Source organism: Myotis yumanensis, unplaced genomic scaffold, assembly GCF_028538775.1.
Source record: "Myotis yumanensis isolate MYYU_CA2020_CCGP unplaced genomic scaffold, mMyoYum1.0.hap1 SCAF_14, whole genome shotgun sequence".
NCBI classification, from domain to species: Eukaryota; Metazoa; Chordata; class Mammalia; order Chiroptera; family Vespertilionidae; genus Myotis; species Myotis yumanensis.
The window spans coordinates 52,120,466-52,144,873 of NW_027223765.1; the positions used below are offsets into that span (position 1 = coordinate 52,120,466).

The 24,408-nt window shown below is 50.1% G+C and overlaps 1 protein-coding gene across 1 annotated transcript in view; it reads right to left on the reverse strand.

Annotated features, from left to right (window-relative positions):
* Positions 1–24,408, reverse strand: part of LRIG1 (leucine rich repeats and immunoglobulin like domains 1) — a 105,010-nt gene that overhangs the window by 48,988 nt on the left and 31,614 nt on the right. Inside the window, exons 2-3 of the mRNA XM_070390968.1 lie at positions 19,340–19,411; positions 12,506–12,580 (exon numbers count right to left, since the gene is read on the reverse strand). Coding sequence (XP_070247069.1) covers positions 12,506–12,580; positions 19,340–19,411 — 147 coding nt within the window. The remainder of the gene's footprint in view (positions 1–12,505; positions 12,581–19,339; positions 19,412–24,408) is intronic.

A 24,408-nucleotide genomic window follows, 5' to 3' on the forward strand; every position in this document is an offset into this window, starting at 1 on the left:
ACTGGGATCGAGACAGTCGGCGTGGGCTTTCATTCGGGGCGTTTGCTGTAAAGTTCAAGCAGGAGATGAGAGAAGCCAAGAGGAAAAGGAACAGCCAGCTCTGAAAGGGCCGAGACTTCCTCCACAGGTGCGGGGAAGCCACCGAGGGGTCCTCCACTCCCCTCCTCACCAAGCACTGGCTGGGGGCCAGGCGAGGCAGGACTTCCCTGGGGGCTGGACGTGGAGGGATGACATCAGAGTTCCCCGGGAGACACGGGAGGAAGAGCAGGGCCCAGCCTGGGCGCCTTCAGAGCGGAGGCCATGAGGACCCTTTAGTGAGGGGGTGCCTGCCCCAGGCTGTCAGGAACAAGAGCTGCCAGGATGCTAACTCCTATGTCATCTAAGCCAACGTCTCAACTCTGGTGCACACAGGGCAGCGGGCCCACAAGACAGAACTCACAGCATCTAAGCCTCTACCAGGAACCCAGGGATCACAGCCAGTGGGTCCCCCACAACAGCCGTTCTCAGCCGGAGATGGACAATTTGTTACAAGGAACACCCGGCCCCCCAGTCTACAGGAGGGGCAGCGGCCCTGGGTATTCTTGACCCTGGTTAAGTGTGGCCGAAGGGCATCAGCCCTTTCCTTTCAGCTGAGACAGAAGCGATAGGAGAGGCGATGGAGCAAGTCCTATGCTGGGTGTGTGTCAGGCGGAAGCTGAGAGGCGGACCTGGCTCCTCTCTGGACACTGCTGTGCTGAGAGGGGAGGCCACGCGCACTGGGGAGCAGGGGTTCCTCCCACTCCCGGCACCACCTCCTCCCTGCAGAGCCACCCACATTCTGGGATCAAGTAGGATGCACTTGTGGGTCGATGTCCTGAGCGGAGAACGGTGAGTCACCTCTACACACACCAACAGCCAGCTTGACATGGGCAAAGGATGGAGCAAGATTCTCTGCTGAAAATCCCACAAGGGAGCGGCCACGTGAGAGGTAGGCAGGCTCCCCGCCTTCCCAGTGGTGACCCAAGAGGCCACGAGGCAGGAGAGCAAGCCGTGACCTCATCTGGGAAATGGACCCACTGATGCCCAATGTACAGCAGCCTGTTTCCTGGATCTGTTTCCCTGGACAACAGACTGGACTTCTCAGGAGCTAGAGCTTTATTTCAGGGACCAGGGGAAGTGAAGACAGGCATTAGACCCTTACTCAGAACCTCGGAATTGCTGGAGAATCACCAAATCAGGGCTCCTGTTAACACACACTAGAGGATGACGGAGGGGACGGCCAGCCTGACCCACAAGGAGCCCCGAGTGGTGAAAGGGTTTATCACCTGCTGTCGGCAAGGGCGGGGGCAGGGGCCGTCCAGGGCCAGGCCTCACTGATGCCCAGAACCAAGCAACAGCTGCCAGGCAGAACATCAGCTTGTACGCTGATAAGCACTGTTCTTTCCACTTATAAAAAGAACACACTTAATTTCGAGAAAATGTCACGTCACATTCTAAAACATTCAAAGGCATTTTTTTTTTTATTCATTTCCAAAATGTTACTCTTTGTGACTCATCTAAGGTCCAATTCCAAACATAAACCTCACAATATTACCTAAATCAATGTTAGCACTAGTCTTTTGTTAAATCACAATGCAACTTTTGTGTGGGATTAGAGGGGACTTGCACTTTCCACAGCATATATTTACATATACTCTCTCTTTTTTTTCAAAGAGCTAAATCTCACTTTCAAAATTTTTTTTTTTAAAGCTTTTTAAAGAGCCTGAAGTTAGTTTTGCCTGTTGTTTCACTGTGTCGTTTCACTGTGATGGGACTTCTCTGGTTCCCAGGAGACTGTGCGTGGAAGGAGCTGGGCCTGACTTTCAGGGGGAAGAAAAGACCCGGATTGGACAGCAAACCCACAGTCACGTCTGTGATCACCCAATGAGGTGGCCGTGTCCCATCAAACCAAACACCACAAAGGCAAAAGCAGTTTCCTTGTATTTCTTTATAATACTCCTTGGGATTTAAAAAAAATTTTTAAATATATATATTTTTAATTGCTGATATTACAGATGTCCTAGCATTTTAAGTGGCTAACTTCATGGGGTCTTCCAATTAAATCAGTGGTGACAGAGGCAACTACCACCTCTAAAGCGGCCCTCAGACCATCAGGGCCGGGAAGGCCGGCTTCCGTGTTGACTTCCCTCCAGTGGAGAGAAAAGGAGGGGTGAGCCAGGTCACTGAGTGACAGGTATGAAAGGAGAGGGAAGAACTGGAGGACGATACTTCTCACCTGCAATCACCCAACTGTGGCTCATTACAGCTGCTGGCTGCACACTGAAATGACCTGTGCCCAGTGCTCCTCCTGCAAAAGGCCCCCTGCCCTCTGAGTTGGTCTAATTGGCATGGAATTTGCCTGGGCATCTAGGTTTTTTTAAAACCCCAGGTCACTCTACAATGCAGCCGAGGATGAGAGCCACTACTTAATACTTGCTCAGTGTTTTCCTGCTGCTGCACCTACCCCAGGTAGAGGTGACAAGAAAAGAGGGGAGAAATGAACCCCACTGCTCTGGGCAAAGCTCCCACAACATGAGTTGTGCACACACACACGGGCTTACCTAGCAACTTCCACTGGCTCACACACCAGCCACATGGGTGTCTGCAGGGAAGGGCCATGTCCAGGGGATGTCAATAGCCTCTTGCTTCCATGTGGAGACACCACACCCCTCAGGACACAGCAGCCACAGCAGGGCCAGCCCGCCACCCCAGAAGGTGCTGGGAGGAGAGTCATCAGTGATTAAAAAAGTGTCTAGCACTTGGAGCACATTCACTAGGCAACAGAACTGTAGTGAGGACGCACAGTGTTTAGTGAATCCTCACAGTCTGCTGTTACCGGCAAATAAAAGAGTTCAGCAAAGGCGATGAAGGCAGAGCCCAACTCCAGACCCAGAACCTTCTCTTAGCCAGTCTGCAGAACCGCCCCCTCCTCATACAGCCAATGATGTAGAAATGAGTAAGGTGAAGAGACTCCTCTGTACTTACCTTTTTCCTACAGCCACTTGTTCCTTACAAACTAATTTCACAGCAGCTTGCCAATCATAGAACATTCCTTAGCCCCAGAGCCTCTCCAAGGAGCCAGGTGAGCGGAGACAGTGGGAGCAGAGTGTCCCACACCCCTGCCACCCTACTGGTTGAAGAAGTTGGGAAGAAAAAAGACCCCACAAGTTGGCACCTTCACCCCAGCTCTTTGGGTGGCATCAGGAAGTGAGGCAACGTGTAGAAACTGCCCTTGAAGCGAGGTCTCTAAGGGCACGTAGCCATGTGAAAAGCTGAGGGCACCATCGACCCATCTGGGCTCTGCAGAGATTGCAGCAAGACAATCTTCCTCACTGTGCCCAGAAGAGACGGGCAGTCACAACCAGCTCAGAAAAACTTAGTGGGTGTGATTAGGAGCGAGGGGAGCAGCCGGTCAACCCTCAGCTCAGGGCTCAGGGGCTCCAGAAGCACCTCCTGCCACTCTGCATCAGCTCATGGAAACCCTACCGAGGCCGCCCACAGTAGGTTCACGTGAGGCCAACCCTGCAGAGCTGCCCACAACTTTAAGAGACACGTGCTGCCTTTAGGCCTCTCAGCCCTGCTCAGGGCTCCCGCCCCCACAGCACAATTTGGTATTCATCACTTGAAATGACAAGACCCTCCGAGGCTCCCAGACCATATGCGTCCAAGAATACAGAGAAATGAGATCAAGACTCAGCTCTGCCACTTCCTGTGTGACCTCCATCAAGTTTCTTGCCCTCTCTGTGCCTCAGGTGCCTCATGTGTAAAAGGTGTTCAACGACAGACCTGTGTCTCCTGGGATTGCAGAGGTGATCACTGAGGCCCGGGAAGGCACGTGGACCAATGCCTGTCACGTCAGTGTACCTATCACACAAGCTGACCACCGCAATTTTTCAGAGTAAAAGACAGAACCATATGAGACTGCCAATGTTTTGACCCTTTTTGAACTACAAAAAAGGGGCAATTTTCTAGGACTTGACTTACTACACAGAGTAGACTATTCTATCTTTGAAAACCCTTGCCTTTGAACAAGCGGGGTGAATCTAATACTCCCTCCGATGGCCAACAACGACAAGAGGAAGGCCCAGCCTAAACGCAAACACATTTCTTCTACTTGGGCTATAAAAGCTGAAAATGGCTCCCAGGTGTGAGCAGACATAACAGGCCCTGCCTTCTTACAAGGTCGCCGTGCAGGTCAAAGTCAAGCCAGCCATTTTCGGATTAGGTGCACACGCTCACAAGGCTTCCCCAGAGGTACAGGGATTAGAGAAGCCACCTGCAGGAAGTAGGCGGGGAGGGAGGAAGTGGTCCCAGTGGGAAGGAGGCTGCTGACGGGGCAGGGCCAGCCCCTTTCACAGGGACTGTGCACTGAGCAGCTCTGCCTGCCCCCATCCTGCTCACGGAGGCACCGCCCTCCCAGACCATGCGGGGTTCGCCAGCGTCCTAGTCCCACTGGGTTTGGGTTCTATTTAAAGTTTACATGGTCACCAAAAAAATTAGGTGGGGGAACCAAACACACGACAAAAACCAACTCTCAACAACAGAACCTAAACTACAAGTTCCCAAAAGCGGCCGTGACCTCCACGCCGACCTCCGCTTCCCCGGCCCTCCCCCTCGGCCGGGCCCTCAGCTGGTGTGCGCCTCACTTTCGCAGCAATGACTTGCAGATGTGCTGCTCCTCTGGCCGACTCACCACCCCCACTCTCCAAGAAGGAGACAGGGGAAGAAAAGGGGAGGAAATGACAAGTCAGGACTGTGTACCTTGGCCCGCGCAGGGCAGCGGCGGGAGTGAGCGCCTCACCCGACTTGGCAGAGGCAGCTGCACCCTGAACCCTGCGAAGTGCCTGGGAGAGAGCCGCTCGCTTTGTAAACTGTGTCCCATGTTCTACTTTGAGGCGCATGTTGGTGCCCAGCATTTGGTGAGGCTGCAGTGCTAGCAGCCAGGGGTGCTGCTCCCTGACAAGGGAGAGACCGGGTGAAGGGTGGGTGCTGTGCTGAGGGTGAAGCAGCGTGTGCCCTCAGCACCCGTGCAGGAGCCCTCCAGCACCCAGCGTGCGGCCATGCAGGCAGAGAAAGGAGGTCAGGGAAGGAGTTTCAGCTGAAAGGCACTGCAGCTGGGAGCCTCCACCTCATTCCCCAGGACACGGTGAGGTGCCCCTCGGACACCACTCCCCGCCCGTGCCTGTCTTACCAAGGCCCGCCTGCTCCTCTTTCTCTAGTGCTGTGGTTCTCAACCTTGGCTGCACATTAGAATCACCGGGAATCTTTTTAAAACCCTGACTTCTGGGCCTCATCCTCCGAAAATTCTGTTTCTTTGTTACTAATGTTGTGGCCTCACCCCATAACAAAGAAACAGAATTTCCGGAGGATGAGGCCCAGAAATCAGGATTTTAAAAAGATTCCCAGGTGATTCTAATGTGCAGCCAAGGTTGAGAAACACTGCTCTAGTGCCTGTCTACCAAGGCCTGCCTACTCCTCTCTTTCTCTAGTGTGGTGTGTGTGTGTGGGGGGGGGGGGGGGGGGGGGGAGAGTGGGAGTGGGGGGCGGTGTCTTAAATAATTTAGTGAGGGTTGGGGCACGTGTGGCCCTAAAGTTTTAACCTGGCACAAGACGGGAGAGCTGCGCACCTTTCGGCCACTCCTCTGAACTCCCACCTGGAATAGAGTGGGCCATTCAAGTCGTAGGCGAGACAAAGATCTGTCTGATAAGGGACCAATCAGCAGGAGGAAGGTAAGGGAGAGTCACCAATACCCCCAGGTAACAGCAGGCCTCCTGCCGGAGGCTGCTCCCAAGGCTCCCTCCTCCGTAAGAAATGGTAAGGGACTGTGGGGGAGATTTCATGATCACCAATAAAGAGCACGTTAAGCAGAGACAAATTTATAACAACCCTGGGCCTCACACCCATAGCCATAGCCATATCTGTTCCTTCACACACACACTGCCCACCGCCCACCCTGTGAGCCCCACCGGCCCAAACTACTGCCTATTGCCACACCAGTGACGTTGTAAATTTGGCTACATAATTTACTGTCCCCCAACACTCACTGGCTTGGTAAGAACTTGACACATGAGCCTTGGCCCCAGCCCCAGCCCTGGATGAGCCCAGGCACTGGTTCTCAAGGTGAGAGGGGGTGCCCAGATCAGCAGCAGCAGCATCGCCTGGGAACTTGTGGGCAAAGGAAATTCTCAAGTTGCATCCCAGTTTTGAAACTGGGGCTGGGCCCAGCCATCTGTGTCCCAGCAAGCCTTCCAGTTGCTTTTGATGGGTGGCCCAGTGTGAGAACCACACAGGTGACGAAGAAGCCACAGTCTCCCAAGGAATGGGTATCATGTTTTATCCAGAGGAAAGAATCTGCTCAAACCAACAAAAATCTGGGCAAACAAGGCAAAAGTGAGCACATCAGTGAAGACCAGGAGAGCAGCCGCAGCCCATTCACGGACAGCTCACACGGCCACGCTGTCCGTCAGTGTCTGGGGGCCTGACGGGGTTCAGGTGCTCAAGGAACAAGGGCATTCGAGTGAACGTGACTTGGGCTTCTGAAACCCAACTTTGTTCAATTTCTTCCCGAATGTGTCAGTCACTGTTAGCGCAACGCTCTTGATGAGCGTGTGTGAAATGTCGCAGAGACGATGAGGCGCCGAGGGCCCAGCGAGGGTTCACTTTGAGAGCCACTCAGACACAGGCCCCTTCACCAACAGGCTAAGCTGGGTTCTGAGCTGAAGACGCCTCTGAAGCAGAATGGGGTCCAGGCTGCCCATTTCCACCTTGTCTACCACCAAGATGACTCTGTCCACAATTGCACTGATGATTAGTGGCTGGTCCAGCAAATTGGCCCCTGTCCCCCGGGGGAGAACTGCTCTGTCCATCTCACCGGGTACACACACCTACAGTCCCCATGGGTGCAGCTATGTATCCATTTGCAAAGTGCTTCACCATCCAAGATCACACTCAACATTTTTAGACGCATTATTTCCTACTTCTGGGAATAAACATTGTGTGTAAAAAACATTTCAATTCTCTATTTTGTCTGCAAATGATGACTTTCCTCCAGGGGAGGTAACACAGAGCAAGTTGTAAGGGGAACTTAGTGAAGAGACAGACAAGAGGCCTCACCCTAGCTCCTATGGGAGACTGCATCTGCCCTATGCCCCCACCCCCCCACTCAAACACACGCACGCATGACACACACTCACAGTTTCAGGGATGCCCTGCAACTCTTTATTGCTCTGTGTAATTCCACCTGTGCTTACTCCTGATTACCAAAGGCCTCAGCAGGGTCCGGAGCCAACCGTAACTTTCGGGGCATTTGATTCTCGCCCCCCCCCCCCCCGCCCCCCCCCCCACTTGCTCTCGGGCTCCGGAGGGAGGGCCAGTGAGCAGCGGCGGCAGGTCCTCAGTGCCCGCTCTTTAATTACGCTTTGATGTGAATCGATCTTCGTATTAATGAGCTGTAAAGAAGACTGATTTGGCCCCGCTTTTTCAGAGTCTTGTGAGGCCCACAGGGAGTTGAGGGTTGTTATTGATTTTACTTCCCAGCAGAGCCAGGAAGAGCCTCCATCCTTCACGGCCTCAGGCCCAGTCAACTCCACCCGCAGCTCCGAGTGGGGTCACAGACAGGACACCAGGTTTCATTCCTTCTAGGTTCTACTCTCCAGAAGTTACAATAACGGGATGTTAGATATTCCATCACTTTAATTTAGTCAGTTTTTCTTCAGCTAAGAGGTCACAAGAAAACATATTACTGTGTGGTCAAATCTACTGCTGATACTTTTATTTAAATTATGTATATTCTAAGTCTTCCAGGTCTACTTGCTAACACAAGAGAAAAATACTTCCCTTTAAAAAAAAATAGTTTCCGGTTAGTGGTTTCCAGGGGACTGGAGGGGAGGGGGCAGGAAAGTGATTGCTCACAGAGCATAGGCTTGGTTTTAGGGTGATGACAACATTCTGGAATTAGATAGCGGTGATGATTGCACAACCTGGAGAATGTACTAAAAGTCGTTGAACTATGCACTTTAAAATATTTAAAATGGTGTTTTATGTTATGTTTTATCTCAATAAAAAATGGTTTTCAATTTTCCCCCCCAAGATTAGAAGAGGTATTTTGATGTGCTTTCACATACAATATAAACCTACGGAATTTTAGTAGGACTATTGCAAAGTTACAAGTATTTGTGTGCAAAGAGACTCTGCCTAGACCCCTAGTTGGTCTGGGCCAAAGGGAGACAGTGAACAGGCCACGGTGAAGACAGGCCTGAAACGCACCAGCACCTGGAAGTTCATGGACGCGGCCAGGCGCCGCATGGGAAACGCTCCAGCGCCACGCGGCAACCAAGCTGCTGCGTGCAGACTGAGGTCCCGTCTTCGCAGCTTCCGACTCCCAGGACTGAAAACCACCTCCTCTGTGACCAACCTGCTCCACACCACAGCGCAGCAACGCCGCAGGGAAAGCGGCATCTTCCTTCCCCGGAAATGCCGCTCCTGCATCACACAAAACGCCTGTTGCCTTGGGAATCGTAACTTGAGTTTCCTGGGCTTCAAATTAAAAAACAACTCTCAAATGAAAATCGAATGGCAGATTCTGCCCCGCTTAACAAAAGTCTGTTGCTTTTTCTGAAAACTATCTCCCTACTCCAACCCAATCATATGAAAAGCTGTCCTTGAGTTCAGTGCTTTTCTGTCATTAAGGACAAATGGCTTCGGATTGTCCTCAGAACACAGGAAATAAATCTGCTCTGTGACAAACACTTCAACTGCGTTAGATTCCTTTAATCAGAACATAGTAACCAACTGAAATTTTATTGAATGACTCCAGTTCCCCCAGATAGTGAAAAACTGACTTGAAGCCCTGAGAGTAAAGCCAGAGGCAAAACACACCCTATTCCCATGAGGCCCTCCCAACTCTGACCCAGCGAAGGGACCCTGGTGCCGGGAGCAGGGAGAGGGCACTCAGACTCAGGGCAGGAAACTGAGCACAGAGTGAAGAGCTGCCTCCCACAGGCAAAGGTGTCTGAGCTGAACGCCAGGAAGCAGCGAAGGTGGCTACAAGTCAGCAAGCTCCCTAGTATTTCTTTTGTGACATTATTGCCCGACTCTTGTTTCCAAGTCACAGAAGAAATTTGAAAACTGTGTTGCAGCCTTCATTCAGCAAAGAGACTAAAGTTATTTGTCCCAGGTCACATCATCGGAAACAGAGCTGGATATGTGCCCAGCCCACCCTTCTCCCTAATGCACCTGCCTGTCAAGCCTTGAACAACGCAGGGGTTAGGGAACACCAAACGCCGCCACCACGCAGTTGAAAATCTCTGTACAGCTACAGTCACCCCTAGGTGTCCACAGAGAATTGGTTCCAGGACTCCCCACAGATACCAAAATCCAAAGATGCTCAAGTCTCTGATATAAAACGCAGAAATCAATGCTGAGTCAGCCCTCCACATTCTCAGATCCCCAACAGCAGACCGAAAATATTGTCTTTGATCTGCAGTTGGAGAACCCATAGATGGAAAACCCACAGGTATGGAGGGCTGACTGCTCTCTGAAAAGAATCTACAAATAAGTGGACCTGCAGTTTACACTGGGGGTTCAAGGGTCAGCGGTACACCTGTCCTAACAAGTTGTCCTGGTCCCTCTGACTGTGACGGCCTCGACCATCGAGTCCCTTTGCACGTGGTTATTACTATTCTCACCTTCTGCCTGGCCCCAGGGGAGAGGAGACAGGAATGAGAATCTGGAGATTAAGGACTGTCAGTGTGAACACTGACTGAGCTCACTGACCCACACATTTTCAGACGTATCAGGGGCTGCCCACATGGGATGGTGCTGAATCCTCTCCAAGTCGCCCTTTGACTGCCCCTGGGCCCCAGCTGCAGAGGCACAGAAGTGCAGACAAAAAGACTGTTGAACACGTGACACCTTTTGCTTCTACGGTTCTGAAAACCCAGACACGTCAGTAAAACATGGTCTTCGAAGCCTACGGTTGGAGTCACCACGTGGCTAGAGATGCCCGGCACTTTGCCTTCCCGCGTCAGTGGGGAAAGTAACACCCACCAAGGGCCGTCCTCCGCTGGGCGCACTTGGGAAATACAGGATGACAGCAAAACTATGGATGATCCTGCTACCCAGGCGCCATGCAGCTAACCTAACTTGGCAGGACAACATCCAGGCACCCGGTCCAAGAACAGGGGACACAAGACCCTCAGAGAAAAGCAGGTAGAGACCCTCCAATTCCACAGTTTCACATAAATCACTGGCCCAGTCCGATGGACACCAGCTTCGGGCCAGAGAGGTGGCTGCCAATGCAACCTGCATTTTCCAAACTCAATCAAAACCAGAGGGACTCCTCACGCTGCCGCCGCCCCCCCCCGCCCCACCCCCACCCCACCCCCGCTTTACATATTTTAACGCCGTCTAATGGAATAGCAGGAACAAGGCCAACCAGCCCCACTGCTCCTGGCACTTGGGCCAAGAAACAGAAATATATTTTTAGTCAGCAGAGCAAGGCGTGATACACAGGCCCGGATGGGGGTGGGGAGGTCCTGCCCATCTCTGGCCTGAGGTGGTTCAGAGTCACCTGCCGCCACACTCCTGCAACCAGTGCATGGGGGCAGAACAGGCATTTGAGGGCAGTCTCAGTTCCACCACTCAGTTTTGCAACTTTCAGGAACTCAGGGAGCCTCAGTTTCCTGTTGGTAACACAAAGGTGTTCTCTGTGGCCCTGGCTTCCCACCAAGCCAGGAGCAAGCGGAGTGGAGACAGTGCTTCTGACCTTGAATGAGTGGGCAATGACCAAGGGACCTTGTCAAAGTGGCTTCTGACCCAGTAGGGCTGGGATGAGGCCTGAGACTCTGAATTTCTAAGGAGCTTGGCACTGATGACACTGTTGATCCAGAAACCATACTTCATTTTTTTTAAGAGAGAGAGGGACAGGGAGAGAGAGGGAAACACTGATGTGAGAAACATTAACTGGCTGCCTCCTGCACACCCCCTACTGGGGATCATGCCCACAACCCCGGCACGTGCCCTGACCGAATCAAACTGGTGACCTTTTACTACATAGAATGATGCTCACACTTTAAGCAGCATCTTCCACTGCTCTGCTCTATGAACAGGAGAGCCACAGAGAGGAGAAACTTATTTAACTTCAGCAGCAACTGAATGCCTTCCAGACACTGGGCACTCAGGCTAAAGGGGACAAAAAGAAGAGTCGGACCTTTGTCAGGGGCAAAGGGCCACAGCCTTCATTCCGGCCTTCCCTGGGACAGGACTGGCCCACACATCCTGTGGCCCAAAGGTGAGCTCCGGCCAGACATGGGGCCATGTGACAACTAGCCACCAGCGAGAAGCAGCAGCCGCCATCTGTCAAACCTACTATGTGTTGTGCACAAAGCCAGGAGTTTCACGGACATTCCACTCCCCTCTGGCTTGGCCTCATGTGCCCGGTGTGTAAAACAGATCAAGGACACATTCTGTAAATGAGGTTCAAAGAGATGACGTTGTCCAGGACACAGAGCTGGGTCAAAACTCTAACCCTGTTCCACACCCAGGGTCTTGAAAGAGTGAAGCCCAAGGCGGTGTTTCGCAAGGCTGGGGCACCTCCTGAACACAGGGCCTGCTGCCAGCAGAAGCCGGAGATGTGCTCGCTACACCCGCATCCCCCGATGGTGCCTTCCTGCCAAGTCCCTGTGCTCAGTCTGCCAAGCCGCGGTGTCAAGACGCATACAGGTGAGCAAACGAATTACAACACCAGCAAAATCAAAATCAAATAAAAATATGCAGGGCTGGCGGGAAACAGGAAACACATCCTGCAGAGCGAGGTGCTCTGCTGAACCTGCCCGAGATCTGGTCGAGACAGTTGTTGGGTCACGTGGGGTTCTCCGGAAAGATTTCTGGGTGTGTTCAAAACCAGCCCCGCCCTCTGGCTGAAGGGGGGCAGAGGTCTCAGCCGCTCCAACAGCAGCCCCGGGGCCTCCTTCCGTTCCTCCTCATTCAGGGCCCTTTGTACCAGTTCATCCCCAGTGTGCTGTCTACGATAATCAGCAGGCTGCCGCTGTCCCACACCTGACAACAGCGAATTCCTTACTTTCATGTTGATTTCAGGGCCTGGGTACTTTCTTTTCTAAAGCCATAAAAGTGAGCTGAACCACGTTCCCAAGTTCACTGCACCAAGGTGAGCTCGCAGTATGTGACTCACAGCTTCCTCTAACCAGTGTACTCACCCAACAGTGGCTTCACCTCTAGGACCAAAAAGTTTAATTCCATGTACCTCTGGGCATTAAAGAAACTAATTTCTCCCCAAATTAGAAATGAGGTAAAACTCAGGTTTTAATTCTTACAAATCCCAAAACAGCAAGCAAGGCATCTGTCATAATCATTAGGGCTACCAGAAGAAAAGCTGTTCTTTACCATCAAGTACAGTTTCCCACCACCGAATGTCAGCTAGGTAACACCACAGCCTTACACCCAGCCAGGCCCCAAGGCACCACTTACAGGAAGAGAGACACGATGTTCGAGGAAGCAGCACCGAGGGATGGTATGGCTGTCAACTCGTTGTTATTGAGATACCTGTAACAACACACAAAAAACAATCACTTGTGTTGTTTAAATTAGTAGTTTCACATCATGTACTAACAAGGGCAATCAGAAAACAGTGCTCAGTTACCATGGAAATTCTGAATATTAGATGAAAAATTTTAAAGCAAGTTCTTAGAGGGAGCGAAGTCCATGAGGTCACAAATACTACCTATCACATCCATGGTTTAGAAATAACACTCAGGGAGTGTCTCATGTGTTCCAGGAGCTGCCAATCTAACTCAGAAATCAAGACTAACAGAAAGGAATAGTGACTCGGGCAGATGCACGGTGCAGACAGAGGTGACTGTGACCACCAGGGACCGTGTTCCTTGTGGACTAAGACAGGGAGGATCTGAGGAGGAAAGAGCATCCCCTCTTGGATGTTGTCACAGGCCTGTGACACAGTGGTCTGCAAACTGCTGCTCTGCCCTTGCCAGAGGGCAACACGCTGGGACCCAGAGCCGGAGACACACACGTGTGAAGTTCACAGCGGCGTGGACACAGGGGCATGATTCTGATGCCTCGTCTGTGCGATAACGAGGGTACTGGGCTTGGAGACTCTCATCTAGTTACGATCTCAGCTTCTCTGAACTCTGATGAAGCCTCCAAGTACATTCCCAGGAGTACATACATACATACATACATACACATTTCACAGGAACATGTACACACAGACACATCTGTGCACGCGGACATTTTGAAAATTCTCCACAGACCAGAGCTGCTCTCTTTCCAACCTCTCTTTCTGCTGGAACTGGAACATGTAAATCTGTATTTCCAAAGTTCACGTCTTTCAATGGAAGAGGAAGCCTGCAAACCAAAACACAGCTCACCCAGGCTGCCCCCAGAGGCTGCGATCTGGCCTCCTTACATGGACATGTATTTCCAAATCTGGGAAGAGAATCCAAAATCACACTTGTGAAGTGAGCCCCAAATCCTTGAGAAAGCCAAAGCACAGTGGTCAGGCTTTCTGCCAGTGACAGGCTGAAAAGAAATTGTATCTGAGATGCAGAATCAAGGAGGGTAAAGCTGGGTTATCTTAGTCTCATTTTTTTAAGGGAGTTTGTCCTATATAGGCCATCTTGTCACTGTTTGAAGACGAGGCCACTAAAATCCAGCTGTAGTTAGACAAGGTATACAGCTAGCATTTGCATGAATGGAATAATCTGACTGTGTGCCATCTTGTATAGAAATGAATAGAAAAGAAAAAAAAAGAAAGAAAAAGGCTTTGAACTGTCCTGTTGCCTTTCTTCAGTGCCAAAGCCAGTTAGAGAGGAAGCCTGGCAATTACTGGGCCATGGGACACAGCATGTCTGTTTCAATCGCTTCAGACTGAAGCATCTGGGTGGGAGAGAGAAAGCAGATCGTATCATGTGGCAAATCCTTTCTCCACTTAAAGGGCCCTCGTCTGTGTGCTGAAGTGGACAATCAATCACTTTAACAGTTTCTTATCTGACTCCCCTAAATCAGATGGTTTCTGCTTCACTTTCTCTCCTCCAGCCCTGCAGTCGTCCGTTTCGCATCTCGGTACAGGGATACTGAACAGTCTCCATCGTCTGAATCTACTAATAAATGTTATAGTACTAAAGGAGACCCTCAGATCTTGTCAGAGCAAGCCTGCTTAAAGACTCTCAGATGATGGTGGTAATAGCAATTTAATAGCAGCAGCCAACTTATGGAGGGCTTACTGTGTGCCAGACAGCTCTGAGAGCTCACCAATGCATTAACTCACCTTTAGACCCCTAGAGGGTAGTTCCCAGGAACATTTTTATTGTACCAATAAGGACACTGAAACACTGAGATATTAAATAATTTGAGGATGGGCATGAGAAGTGCCAGTGGCCCTGAGAATCTAACCCCAAACTCTAGATTCCTAACCATCACCCTCTATTTCTTTATAACTTAAGGCAACCACGCCACATGCATTAGGTAACTTCATCATCACAACCCTGAGTTAGGTTCCAGGTTCTATCACTAGTCCCTGCCTTACAGGTTAGTTCTCCAGCTCGGGTTTCAGTTCAAGTCACTACTCCAGGGTCATAGATAAGAGCTGGACCCAAGTGCAATTGCAAATCGGAGGAGACAACAGGGAAAAGGCCAGCGAGTAGAGAGCTCCAGTACTCCTCTAACAGACATGGTAGTTGTTTCAGCTTAGGGTCTAACTTGACTTTGAACCTGAATCAAACAGGGTGGGCTTCCCTGCAGGGGAACTTCTGCTGACGAGCCTGGTCTCAGGGAGCCTCCTGCACACAATCAGCTGCTCCCCCCAAGTTCACAGAAATAAGTGAACAAGGAAAAGAGGCATCATGATAAAAAGTTTGCATCTTGACAAAACTGCTGGAAGCGGACTGCACAGGTGCGCTGACCAGTGCTAAAGATAAACTGGCATCTATGGGAGGCCGGGGGGCAGCCCAGGGCCAACAGGCAGAGCAGGACTCCCGGCTCTCATCTCCAAGGCTGCCTGATTTAGAAGGACAGGTGGTGGCCAGCTTCCTTCCCGATCACGACTCTGAAAAAGAACCTCTAGCTAGATGAATGTCTGTTAGCTCCACAGTAGGGCTTTCTTTGCCCGCCCTGTTCCCTGTTGAAACAAGAATACTACCCGCAGAAGGCAGTGGAGGCCAAACTGGCTCTGTGACACGACCCGCTTGCCAGACTGAAATAGAGACTGGTCAAAAATAGCCCCGTCAGGCCCGCAGGGAGAGGGCCCTGGGGAGGCCCGCACAGTCTCTGCCAGGAAGGAGACTGCAGAGATTGAAGACTGTGTTTAACGAAATCTTCTGAACTCTAGAACTGTGGTCTTCTGCCCTTTACCCTCCACCCCCCAATCCGCTTCCATCCAAGGCCCTAACAATCCGCTACAATGTCTGGCTTCTATAACTGAATCTTTTCCTAATGATCCCGGACCATGATTCGGCACCGTGCCAACTCTGAGCTGGGAGAGTGTGACTAAGGCAAATGGGTAGAGGGGCTACCCGGCCCCGGGCAGCACCGACACGTGGGACTTCCCTAGTTCCAGCCTTCAGACCCTCAGCTGTTTCCAAAGCTTCCATTTACTTGACTTGGTTAAAGAAGTTTTTACAATGTTGGGGAGAAAGCCACTTTAGAGTACTTTATTATCACCCAATCAAATTAGACTTCAACCAACAATAAAAAACAACAAAGGAATAACTTTGGAGTTTTTCTTGATTTTGTTTAATTAATTTAATTGTTTATTTACTGAATAGCTGATATAAGCACACAATAAAATTTTCAACCCCTTTCAAAAGAGAATACCAGGAATATACAGTTAAAAATAAAGCTCCCTTGCATTTGATCCTATGGTCTGCCTCTAGGAAGCTCCTGCTGCCCGCCACCAGGAGCAATGCTTTCCTTGTACACAGATGCTGTGTCTTACAGAGACGGTTCTGCCCGTTTCTCCCTTAGTCGTGTATCTTAAAACCTCCATCACTCTTTTAACACGCTGCAGAGCACTCCTCCGCTGGCATGAGCAGCATGGATGACCCATAATTTATTTAGTCATTCCGCTATTCAGACACTTCAGTTGTTTCCAAACACAAAGAGAGCTGCAATTAATAATAGTCAAAATTGGGCAGGGAGTTGGGACTTCAGTTATCTTGTTTCCTAAAAGTCATAAATAATAAGTAGGAGCATAGGTTTTGGGATCAGGGTCACTTAATCAATAACCATTATTATTAGTGCTTTTAGGCACCTGAGAATATGGCATAGTAAATATAACTGGCAAGACTGTATGGCACACAGTTTATGCACCACATGGCCAAAGACGTGTCAGCACCGTGAAACTTCACTGTGAAGCTCACGTCAGGCGGGTGCTCCCTGTGCGGGCTCTGGGCCGGCCCGTCACCTGCAGGGCTCACGAAAGACCCGCCACCGAGGCAGGTGCTGCAGGGTCACCCTGCCTTAAGGCAGGAACCCAGCCACTGTGAGAGCGGCAGGATTATTAGGAGGGGACTTTACCAACTGCATAGGTTTGGGCAGGATCCAGCTGAAATAATTAAACCTAACACCTTAGGACAGAGCCAGACACAGAGTAAATGCTTAATAGGTGGTGGTGATTTACACCCTCGTTATTCCAGCCCTCCCCTCAGCGCCGCACACACTGGGGAGCAAACACCCCCAGGCGGGGCCCACTCGCCGCCCGGGCCTGCGGGAACATTTTACTAGAAGGTCAAGGGCCCGGGAAAGCACAGGCAGCACCCCATGCAGCCTTCTCGGGCGGGCGGGCGGGCAGCAGTAATGCGATGCCAGCGCAGTTTCGGAGACGGTATAAATAGCCCCTTATTAACAGAGAAGCCTGGCCACCGGGACCCTGGCAGAGGCCCTCCTGGTGGGCTTTCCTCCGAGCTGTGGGCGGTGAAGCCGTGGGGCCCACAGCAGCTGCACAAATGTCCTCATGGCCCCCAGGGGCCTCCAGCAGGCTCACTACTCTCAGCCGGGCCGCGGTGTTCTGTGGTCTGGCCTCCAAAATAAAATCACCGCTAAGACACCATCGCCTGCAGCGCCAGCCAGCGGTGCCCTCGCTGAGGTTTCCAGTCACAGGCTCGCAGAGGTAGAAGAGCCTACAGCTCCTGGGAAACCCTGAGCCAGTCCACTTAAAAGCAGCTGTTTGTCAACTATGATTTTTTTCTTCAATATCTTCCCCCACCCCTCACTCCCGACAGTCTCTTTCTGCCTCCACTAGGCATTATCGCTACATGGGAAGTGACACTGCTCTGGGCACTGGGGAATTTGTCACCCACCCCACAGTGTGACACCAGGGACAGAGGTGGTCCCGGTTCAACCTATGGGCCCTCAAGGGTTTGTTTTTAACAATGGACCCGGCTTGAGTGACTATGGGATTAGATTAGAAGGTAGCAGAAGAGAAATAACTTTCAGTGAGTTCTTCCCACATACAAGGACGTGGACATCATGTCTAATTAGCAGTAACAACAGCAATAATGCACAGCCATGTCCACACTGCGGAAGAGCAAAAGGAGGCGCTGAGGCACTGTGTACCTTGTCCGGGCACAGTCCGCTGAGGGACAGGACAGGACCAGTCCTCAACCCAGGTCTGTCTGCTCCCACGAAGTGTGTTTCTCCCGCTCTACCCATTGCACCCATACGATGCCACCTGCTTTTACAACCCCCACACGTGGGAAGGTGGTGCAGCCACAGAGGTGCCTGGAGAAAATAGGAGTGACTGTACGGAGTGCAGTGCTCAGCACCATGACCAGCATGGCCCACCTTCCTGAGTGTTAGCAGAGGCAGGAGAGGAGGCACAGCCCTGAGGGAGCACAGGAGGGGCGGTCTCACCCTGCCCTCCTGCCTACAAATGCACCGGGACCTCAGGGGAAGGGAGAGCCACCTGCAGAGGAGGAGAGAGGCTGAACTTGGAGGCCAGCCTGGGTCTGGAGGAGGAGGAGGAAATGCTTGGGCCTATAACAGTGATGGCGAACCTATGACACACGTGTCAGAGGTGACACGCGAACTCATTTTTTTGGTTGATTTTTCTTTGTTAAATGGCATTTAAATATATAAAATAAATTATCAAAAATATAAGTCTTTGTTTTACTATGGTTGCAAATATCAAAAAATTTCTATATGTGACACGGCACCAGAGTTAAGTTAGGGTTTTTCAAAATGCTGACACGCCGAGCTCAAAAGGTTCGCTATCACTGGCCTAGAATGAGAAGATGGTGTAGAAAGATGCAAGGATGCAAGCTGTCAAACACTGGATTTTCTGTCTGGAAAACCTTCCGTTGAATTGTGCGGGTTAGTGAGGGACATGGGAATTTAGGTGGTGCCACTGTAGGGTTAAATGCAGAACATTTGGAATCAAATGGATTTGCGTTCAGCTCTCAGATATTCCAACCATGTAACACTGCACAAGTGAACTTAGCTTCTCCCAGGTCCACTTCCTCTTCTGTAAAGTGGGGGAAACTCTTGTAAAGAAAATAATTTCTATCAATCGTAGTGTCCGCGTGAGGATAGCATCACCAAAGTTGTAGCTGGGAGCTGCCATGACTGCTGTCTCTAAGCCTGATTCCGAACGTCCATGTGCAGGGGTGTCTGTTTTTCACTAATTGCTCACCATGGTTATGTCTGGGTAAGAATACTGGTCATTTTAATTAATCTGTCTTTACATATTTCTATAGCTTCCAAATTTTCTGCAGTGGGTATGCATGATTTATGTGAAAGTGTCCTCAAGTCCCTGTGGAAGTAAAATTCCTGATAATCCTAACACCCATTTTTAAAGCAGAATTCTTTACATTATAAAGAAGAAAAAAACAGAGGCTTGCTTTAAAGGACACTGCGAGAGGAGCGGCCGGGAGCTCCGCGGGCAGCATGCCCAGCTCTGTCTGGAGAGGGGACAGAAAAGGAAAGCCTCCCCTGTCCGCTCTTCTGTACTTTGTTTCCTGGGAACTGTGGGGAAGTACCAGCCCGGTGTGCTAACCTGGCTGGTCCACAGGGCTTCCCACAAGGAGGGGCCGCCCCTGCACCCACACGTTCTGTGATTTCCAGCAAACCCGTACCTGCGGCCTCTGCCACCATCACTGACAGCCCAGGAGGAAGAGGTGCTGCAGCGAGGGAGAGCTGGGGGAGAGTACACCTGCCTCCCACCACCTTACCACGAGGCTCCTTCTCAGAAGCTCAGACCCCGACCCCGGCGATGCTGCGCAGTAGGAGAGGGTTTTCCCGAGGAGCTCTCCATCCCTCCAACCCCCAAGAGGTTTGGGGAAAAACACTCACACTTCCTGTAGATTTGGCAAGTCCTCAAAACCTGCAGGGTCAATCTCGGAAAGTTTGTTGTAACTCAGGTTTCTGGTAAAGGGAGAGGAAAAGAAAGAAAATAAAAACAGCTGAATCAAAATTTCCACACACCCAAAATTCAGGAATCTTCTACTCCACCCCCAGATAAAATAATGATTGCCCTTATCACACACATTATTTTAAATAACCTATTGACACCGATCTTTATAGCTGTACCTCCTGCCACTTGCATCCATAAACATGTCCCTGTGAAAATCTCAAATCATCTGAGCTTGGCTAAACTAAAATGAATTTTAATCAATACCATTTCATCACTTAGCAACATGAAAGAAATTCTAAGGCAAGCCAGCCCGCTGCCTACATTAGAGTGTGCTGGTCCACATGCTTTGTACCCTATCAAGGCCAAGGCTGTTCTAAAGGGGGAGAGATCAACCAAAGGACTTGTATGCATGCATATAAGCCTAATCAATGGACACAGACACCAGGGGGGTGAGGGCATGAGTGGGGGCGGGGGGGGGGGTGGAGACAATGGGGGGATAAGGACACATATGTAATAAACTTAATCAATAAAGAAAACAAATTGAAATACCTACCTAAAAAAAAAAAACATAAAACAAATAAAGGGCGCTTTTTAATCAATGTCTTACTAACGCATCAAATCACTCAGGGAGGACATAGGCAATGTCTGGAGACAGTTTGAGTTGTCACAACTGCAAGGAAGGGAAGGCGGCTATGGCACTGAGGGTGGAAGCCAAGGATGCTGCTCACCTCCTACAATGAGCAGAACCGCCCTTAACAACAACCAACTACCCAGCCCTAAGCCAACAGTAATATTCAGAGGTTGAGCAATTCTGTCTGCACAACTTAAGAGTGAAAATCGCTCACAGGTCTAGTCAGAGCTGAAGGGATTCGAGAAAGTGAACACTGTAAGATTTTAATCACAAAGCTATACTATCAACGTGGTGCTCCTACTATCAATGAATACAGTAAATATTGGAGTAACCAAGCACACAGGAGAGAGGAGCCACGGTCACAAGAAATCTGTGGTTGGTGTTAACCGAAGGCATGAAAGCCACACCTGTGGCCGGCCTTCTCGAAATGATGGCATTGTCACAATTATTCAGAGTCACATCCCTCTCCCTGCACTCCCAGCTGTACCCACAGAGGCAGACAGGCAACAAGCTGGAAACTGTGTGGTCAGGGGAGCTCCTCAGACCACACCCTCACCCCAGAGTAGGTTAATTAATCCACGGGAACAGAAGCCACAGAGATGTGGTCCAATGGCCCTTCTTGCACAGTGCACCTTGCTCTGGCCACAATGTATGCAGTCCTGTGGAAGCCAGCGAGGTCGACATTTTCATCTCAGCTATTAGCTCACTGGCATTACTGCCAGTTAACAGTGCTACTCATCAGGAGTTTAAAGTCTAGCTCTTAAGGGGCACAATGTCACCAAAGTGGCAACTACTTTTTAAACTCACCCCAGAGACATTCCCATCAATACTAGCCTAGAGCTGATAGCCATTTCACTGCCAACCCAAGACATTCATCTAAATGAACGTCAAACCACACGTGCAGTAATGGCACATCTATGTTCGGGGCATAGCCTGAATGAAAAGCAATTTGTCTAGATATTATGTTACTATAAAAAAACTGAAGGTGGTAATTTTTAAAACCACATACCGAAGTCAAGTGTGAGCCTGTCTGCACTTGGTTAGACTCGGAAAAGAAAATCCACAAATGGAGAGCCTTTGCCCACGTCAGAAAAAGGACCAGACGGGCTGAAACTGTCTTGTTTTCAGCACATTATCATAAAGGGGGGGGGGGGGGGACGTAAAATACTGTGTCTGTGTCTAGAGATAGGTGAGTTCACAGGGACTGGAACAAGCTGACATCAGCACAGGTCATGGAAGGTATTGAGCTGGAGGAGACATCAGAGACTCAGGAACCACAAAGGCAAGAGGGAGGGGGGCAGACAAGCCATGGGGACAGCCACCCTGCCGGCGTGGACTGAGGGACACAGCAGTGCCTGCCTGCCTGCCCAAAGCCAGTGCAGACTAGGCTCCTCCATTGTTAAAGGAAGCTCAAACTCTGAATTCTCACATGAAGTCTTTTCAATTCTTAAAAAAAAAAAAAAAGAAAGTAACCCTAGATGGGCCAAACAAAACATATCTGCAAACCGCATCTGGCTTGGGGGCCACCAGTTTTCAACCTCTCACCTAGGCCACAGCTCGAGGCTATCGGGTTCAAAAACGAGTGACTTGTTGCTGGCTTATATGTGTAGACAGGGGTGGAGCTGGGTCACAGGGCTGGGTCTTAAGCAGTCCACTGGCAGCCTCACTTTACACTCTCTGGAATGAAGTCACGTAAGGCTACTTGAAAAGGGTCTTCCATAAGCTGGTCTTCTCACAAAGCCAAGCAGCATCGGCTCGAGCCCTAAGAGCCAATAAGCAGTGATGAAGATGAATGGATTTGTCCATGGAGCTTAAGCTCTCACTGGGTCAGCCTGGAAGTGATACCTTCGACTTGCAATGCAGTAGGAAAGCCGTGCACCAGCCAAGGGGTGTGGAGCAGAGTGGCTCTAACGGGCATCCTCTGGGAGGCCCTCAGTGACTGCAGAGGAGGCAACTAATGAAGCGCAGGCCCCGGGGCGGCAAGGACATGGGGGAAATATTTACTGTACTAGAGGCCCGATGCACGAAATTCATGCCAGAGTAGGCCTTCCTTCCCCCAGCTGCCAGTACCGGCTTCCCTCCGGCACCCGGGACCCGGGCTTCCCTTGCAGCCCCGGCTTCGTCTGGAAGGTCATCCAGAAGGACATCCAGTCTAATTAGCATATTACGCTTTTATTATTATAGGTTCTCCCTGATGACTATAATCTGAAATAAAATTCTCAGAGGCATTTTCTTGTTTACTCATTTCAGGAAGACAAACTGCCAGCATAATGTTGTTTTATTGTGGTAAAATACAGATAACATAAAATGCACCATCTTAACCACTTTTAAGTGGACAGTTCAATGCACATTCACATTGTTGTGCAACCATCAGCATCAGCTATCCCTAGAACTTTTCCATCTTCTCCCTGAAATTTAGTTCCTCTTACTCCCCATCCTCCCTGTGCCCCACCCAGGCCTGGCAACCTCCACTCGACTGTCTGACTCTATGAAATTTGACAACTCTAGGTTCTTCCGGTAAGTGAAACCATACAGTATCTGTCCTTTTGTTTCTGGATTATTTCACTTCACAGGCTATTCTTAAGGTGTATCCATGTTGTAGCATATGTGAGAATTTCTTTCCTTTTCAGGGCTGAATAATACTCGTGTGTGTGTGTGAGTGTGTGTGTACAGGCGTGCGCGTACACACACACACATTTTATCATTTCAATAGCAGGTGAGCATTTGGGCTGTTTCCATCTTTTGGATATTGTGAATAATCTTATCAACAATGGCTTACTTTTTTCAGAACAATTTTTAAATAAAGTTTTTTTTTTGACCCTTTGACTACTATGCTTACTGACACTCCGTTTTCAGTGATTAATGAACTACATTTATTCAGCCCAAGAACAGTACAGAGAGGGATGTGAATTCTCATCTTAGTTCTCAAGAACAAAGAGTTAATCAGTGAAAACCCTTTAATGAGGACTTTCTTTCAGGTGGCAGCTGCCATGCACACAAATCTAAAGACCTCACTTATTTCTACAAACACGAGCAACCCTCACCCAGCTGGACATCTGAATGTGCCTGAAGTTGAAGGTTTCAGATTCTCCTGTCAAAACAAGTCATCTGTCAGCAGGACAGATGCTGTCAAAAGCATTTCTGCACCTTTCAGTAGCAAAGAGGAGCGGAAAGAAACCTCAGGGAATTTAGTTACTGCCAATTGCAGCTTTCATTAAACATTTTGTCAGCCACTGTCATAACACAAATTGTCCCTGTTCTTGTAAAAAGGGTGCACAAATCTTTGAACAATTGAGCCCAGCCAAGGATATTCTTCCCGCTAATCTGAAAGATGACCGTTGGCCCACTCTTTGCAGCTCACGCAAGAGCCACCTCTGGTGAGAACAGCTCGTTTACCAGGTTTTATCTGTCTGAAAAGCAAACTGTTTAACAGTGCATGGCACAATCGGCCTGCTGAGCATTTTTCATAACAAATCCCCCTACCTGAACCCACAGAACTAGAAAAGTGAAGGCTTCGAGAAGCTGAGAAACACACACATTACCTCCGCCCCCACCCCTCATTACGTAACCCTGTGCTGTCCAATTCAGTAGCCACTAGCCACGCAGCCAACAATGTTACTCTTTGAACGAATTAAGAATTCAGTTCCTCAGTCGAACTAGTGCAAATATTCCACAGCCGCACGTGGGCCACACTGCACCATGCAGACAGAGGCACTTCCGCTGTCACTGAAATGTCCCCTAAGCTGGGCTGAATCTGTCTCGGAGTGGTCGCAAATACTTCCAAATCATGAAATCAACAAATATTTAAAGTGAAATGGCACTTGGATTTTAACAATAAATGTGAATTTCCCAATAATTCAAGGCCTTTGTTAAAAAATGGGGGGGAGGGGGGGATGGACACAGATATATTAGCCCACGTCTTTTAGGCGCACAAAGTTCTTAGCCATCCCACAGAGGGAGCGGCCTTGGGAAACTCAATTCACCAAGAAGACACTCTTGAAACAAAGGCTCTCTGAGTGTAACTCTGGAGGCTGCATCAGTATTTACAGAACCTGACCAGCACCTTCCTACAACCAGAACCACGAGGGAAACCGGCTGGCGAGCAGGAAGTAATTGGCTCCTGGGAAGCCGAGGGATGCCAGGTTCCGTGTTGGTGGAGTGGGCTCCGTGAGGAAGGGGCCCGCATCCCTGGACCACATCATTCGCACTGTCCTCACAAGCAGGCACTGCTCACAGGTCACCGAACGCAGACAAACCCCTCCCGGGAAGCCGGCACAGCTCCGCTTGTATTTCAGTATGAATAGGAGCCATAACTCACTGTGGAAGGAACTGTCCTCATTTGGTGACGAGCACTCCCTGAGGAGGGAGGTTTTCAGA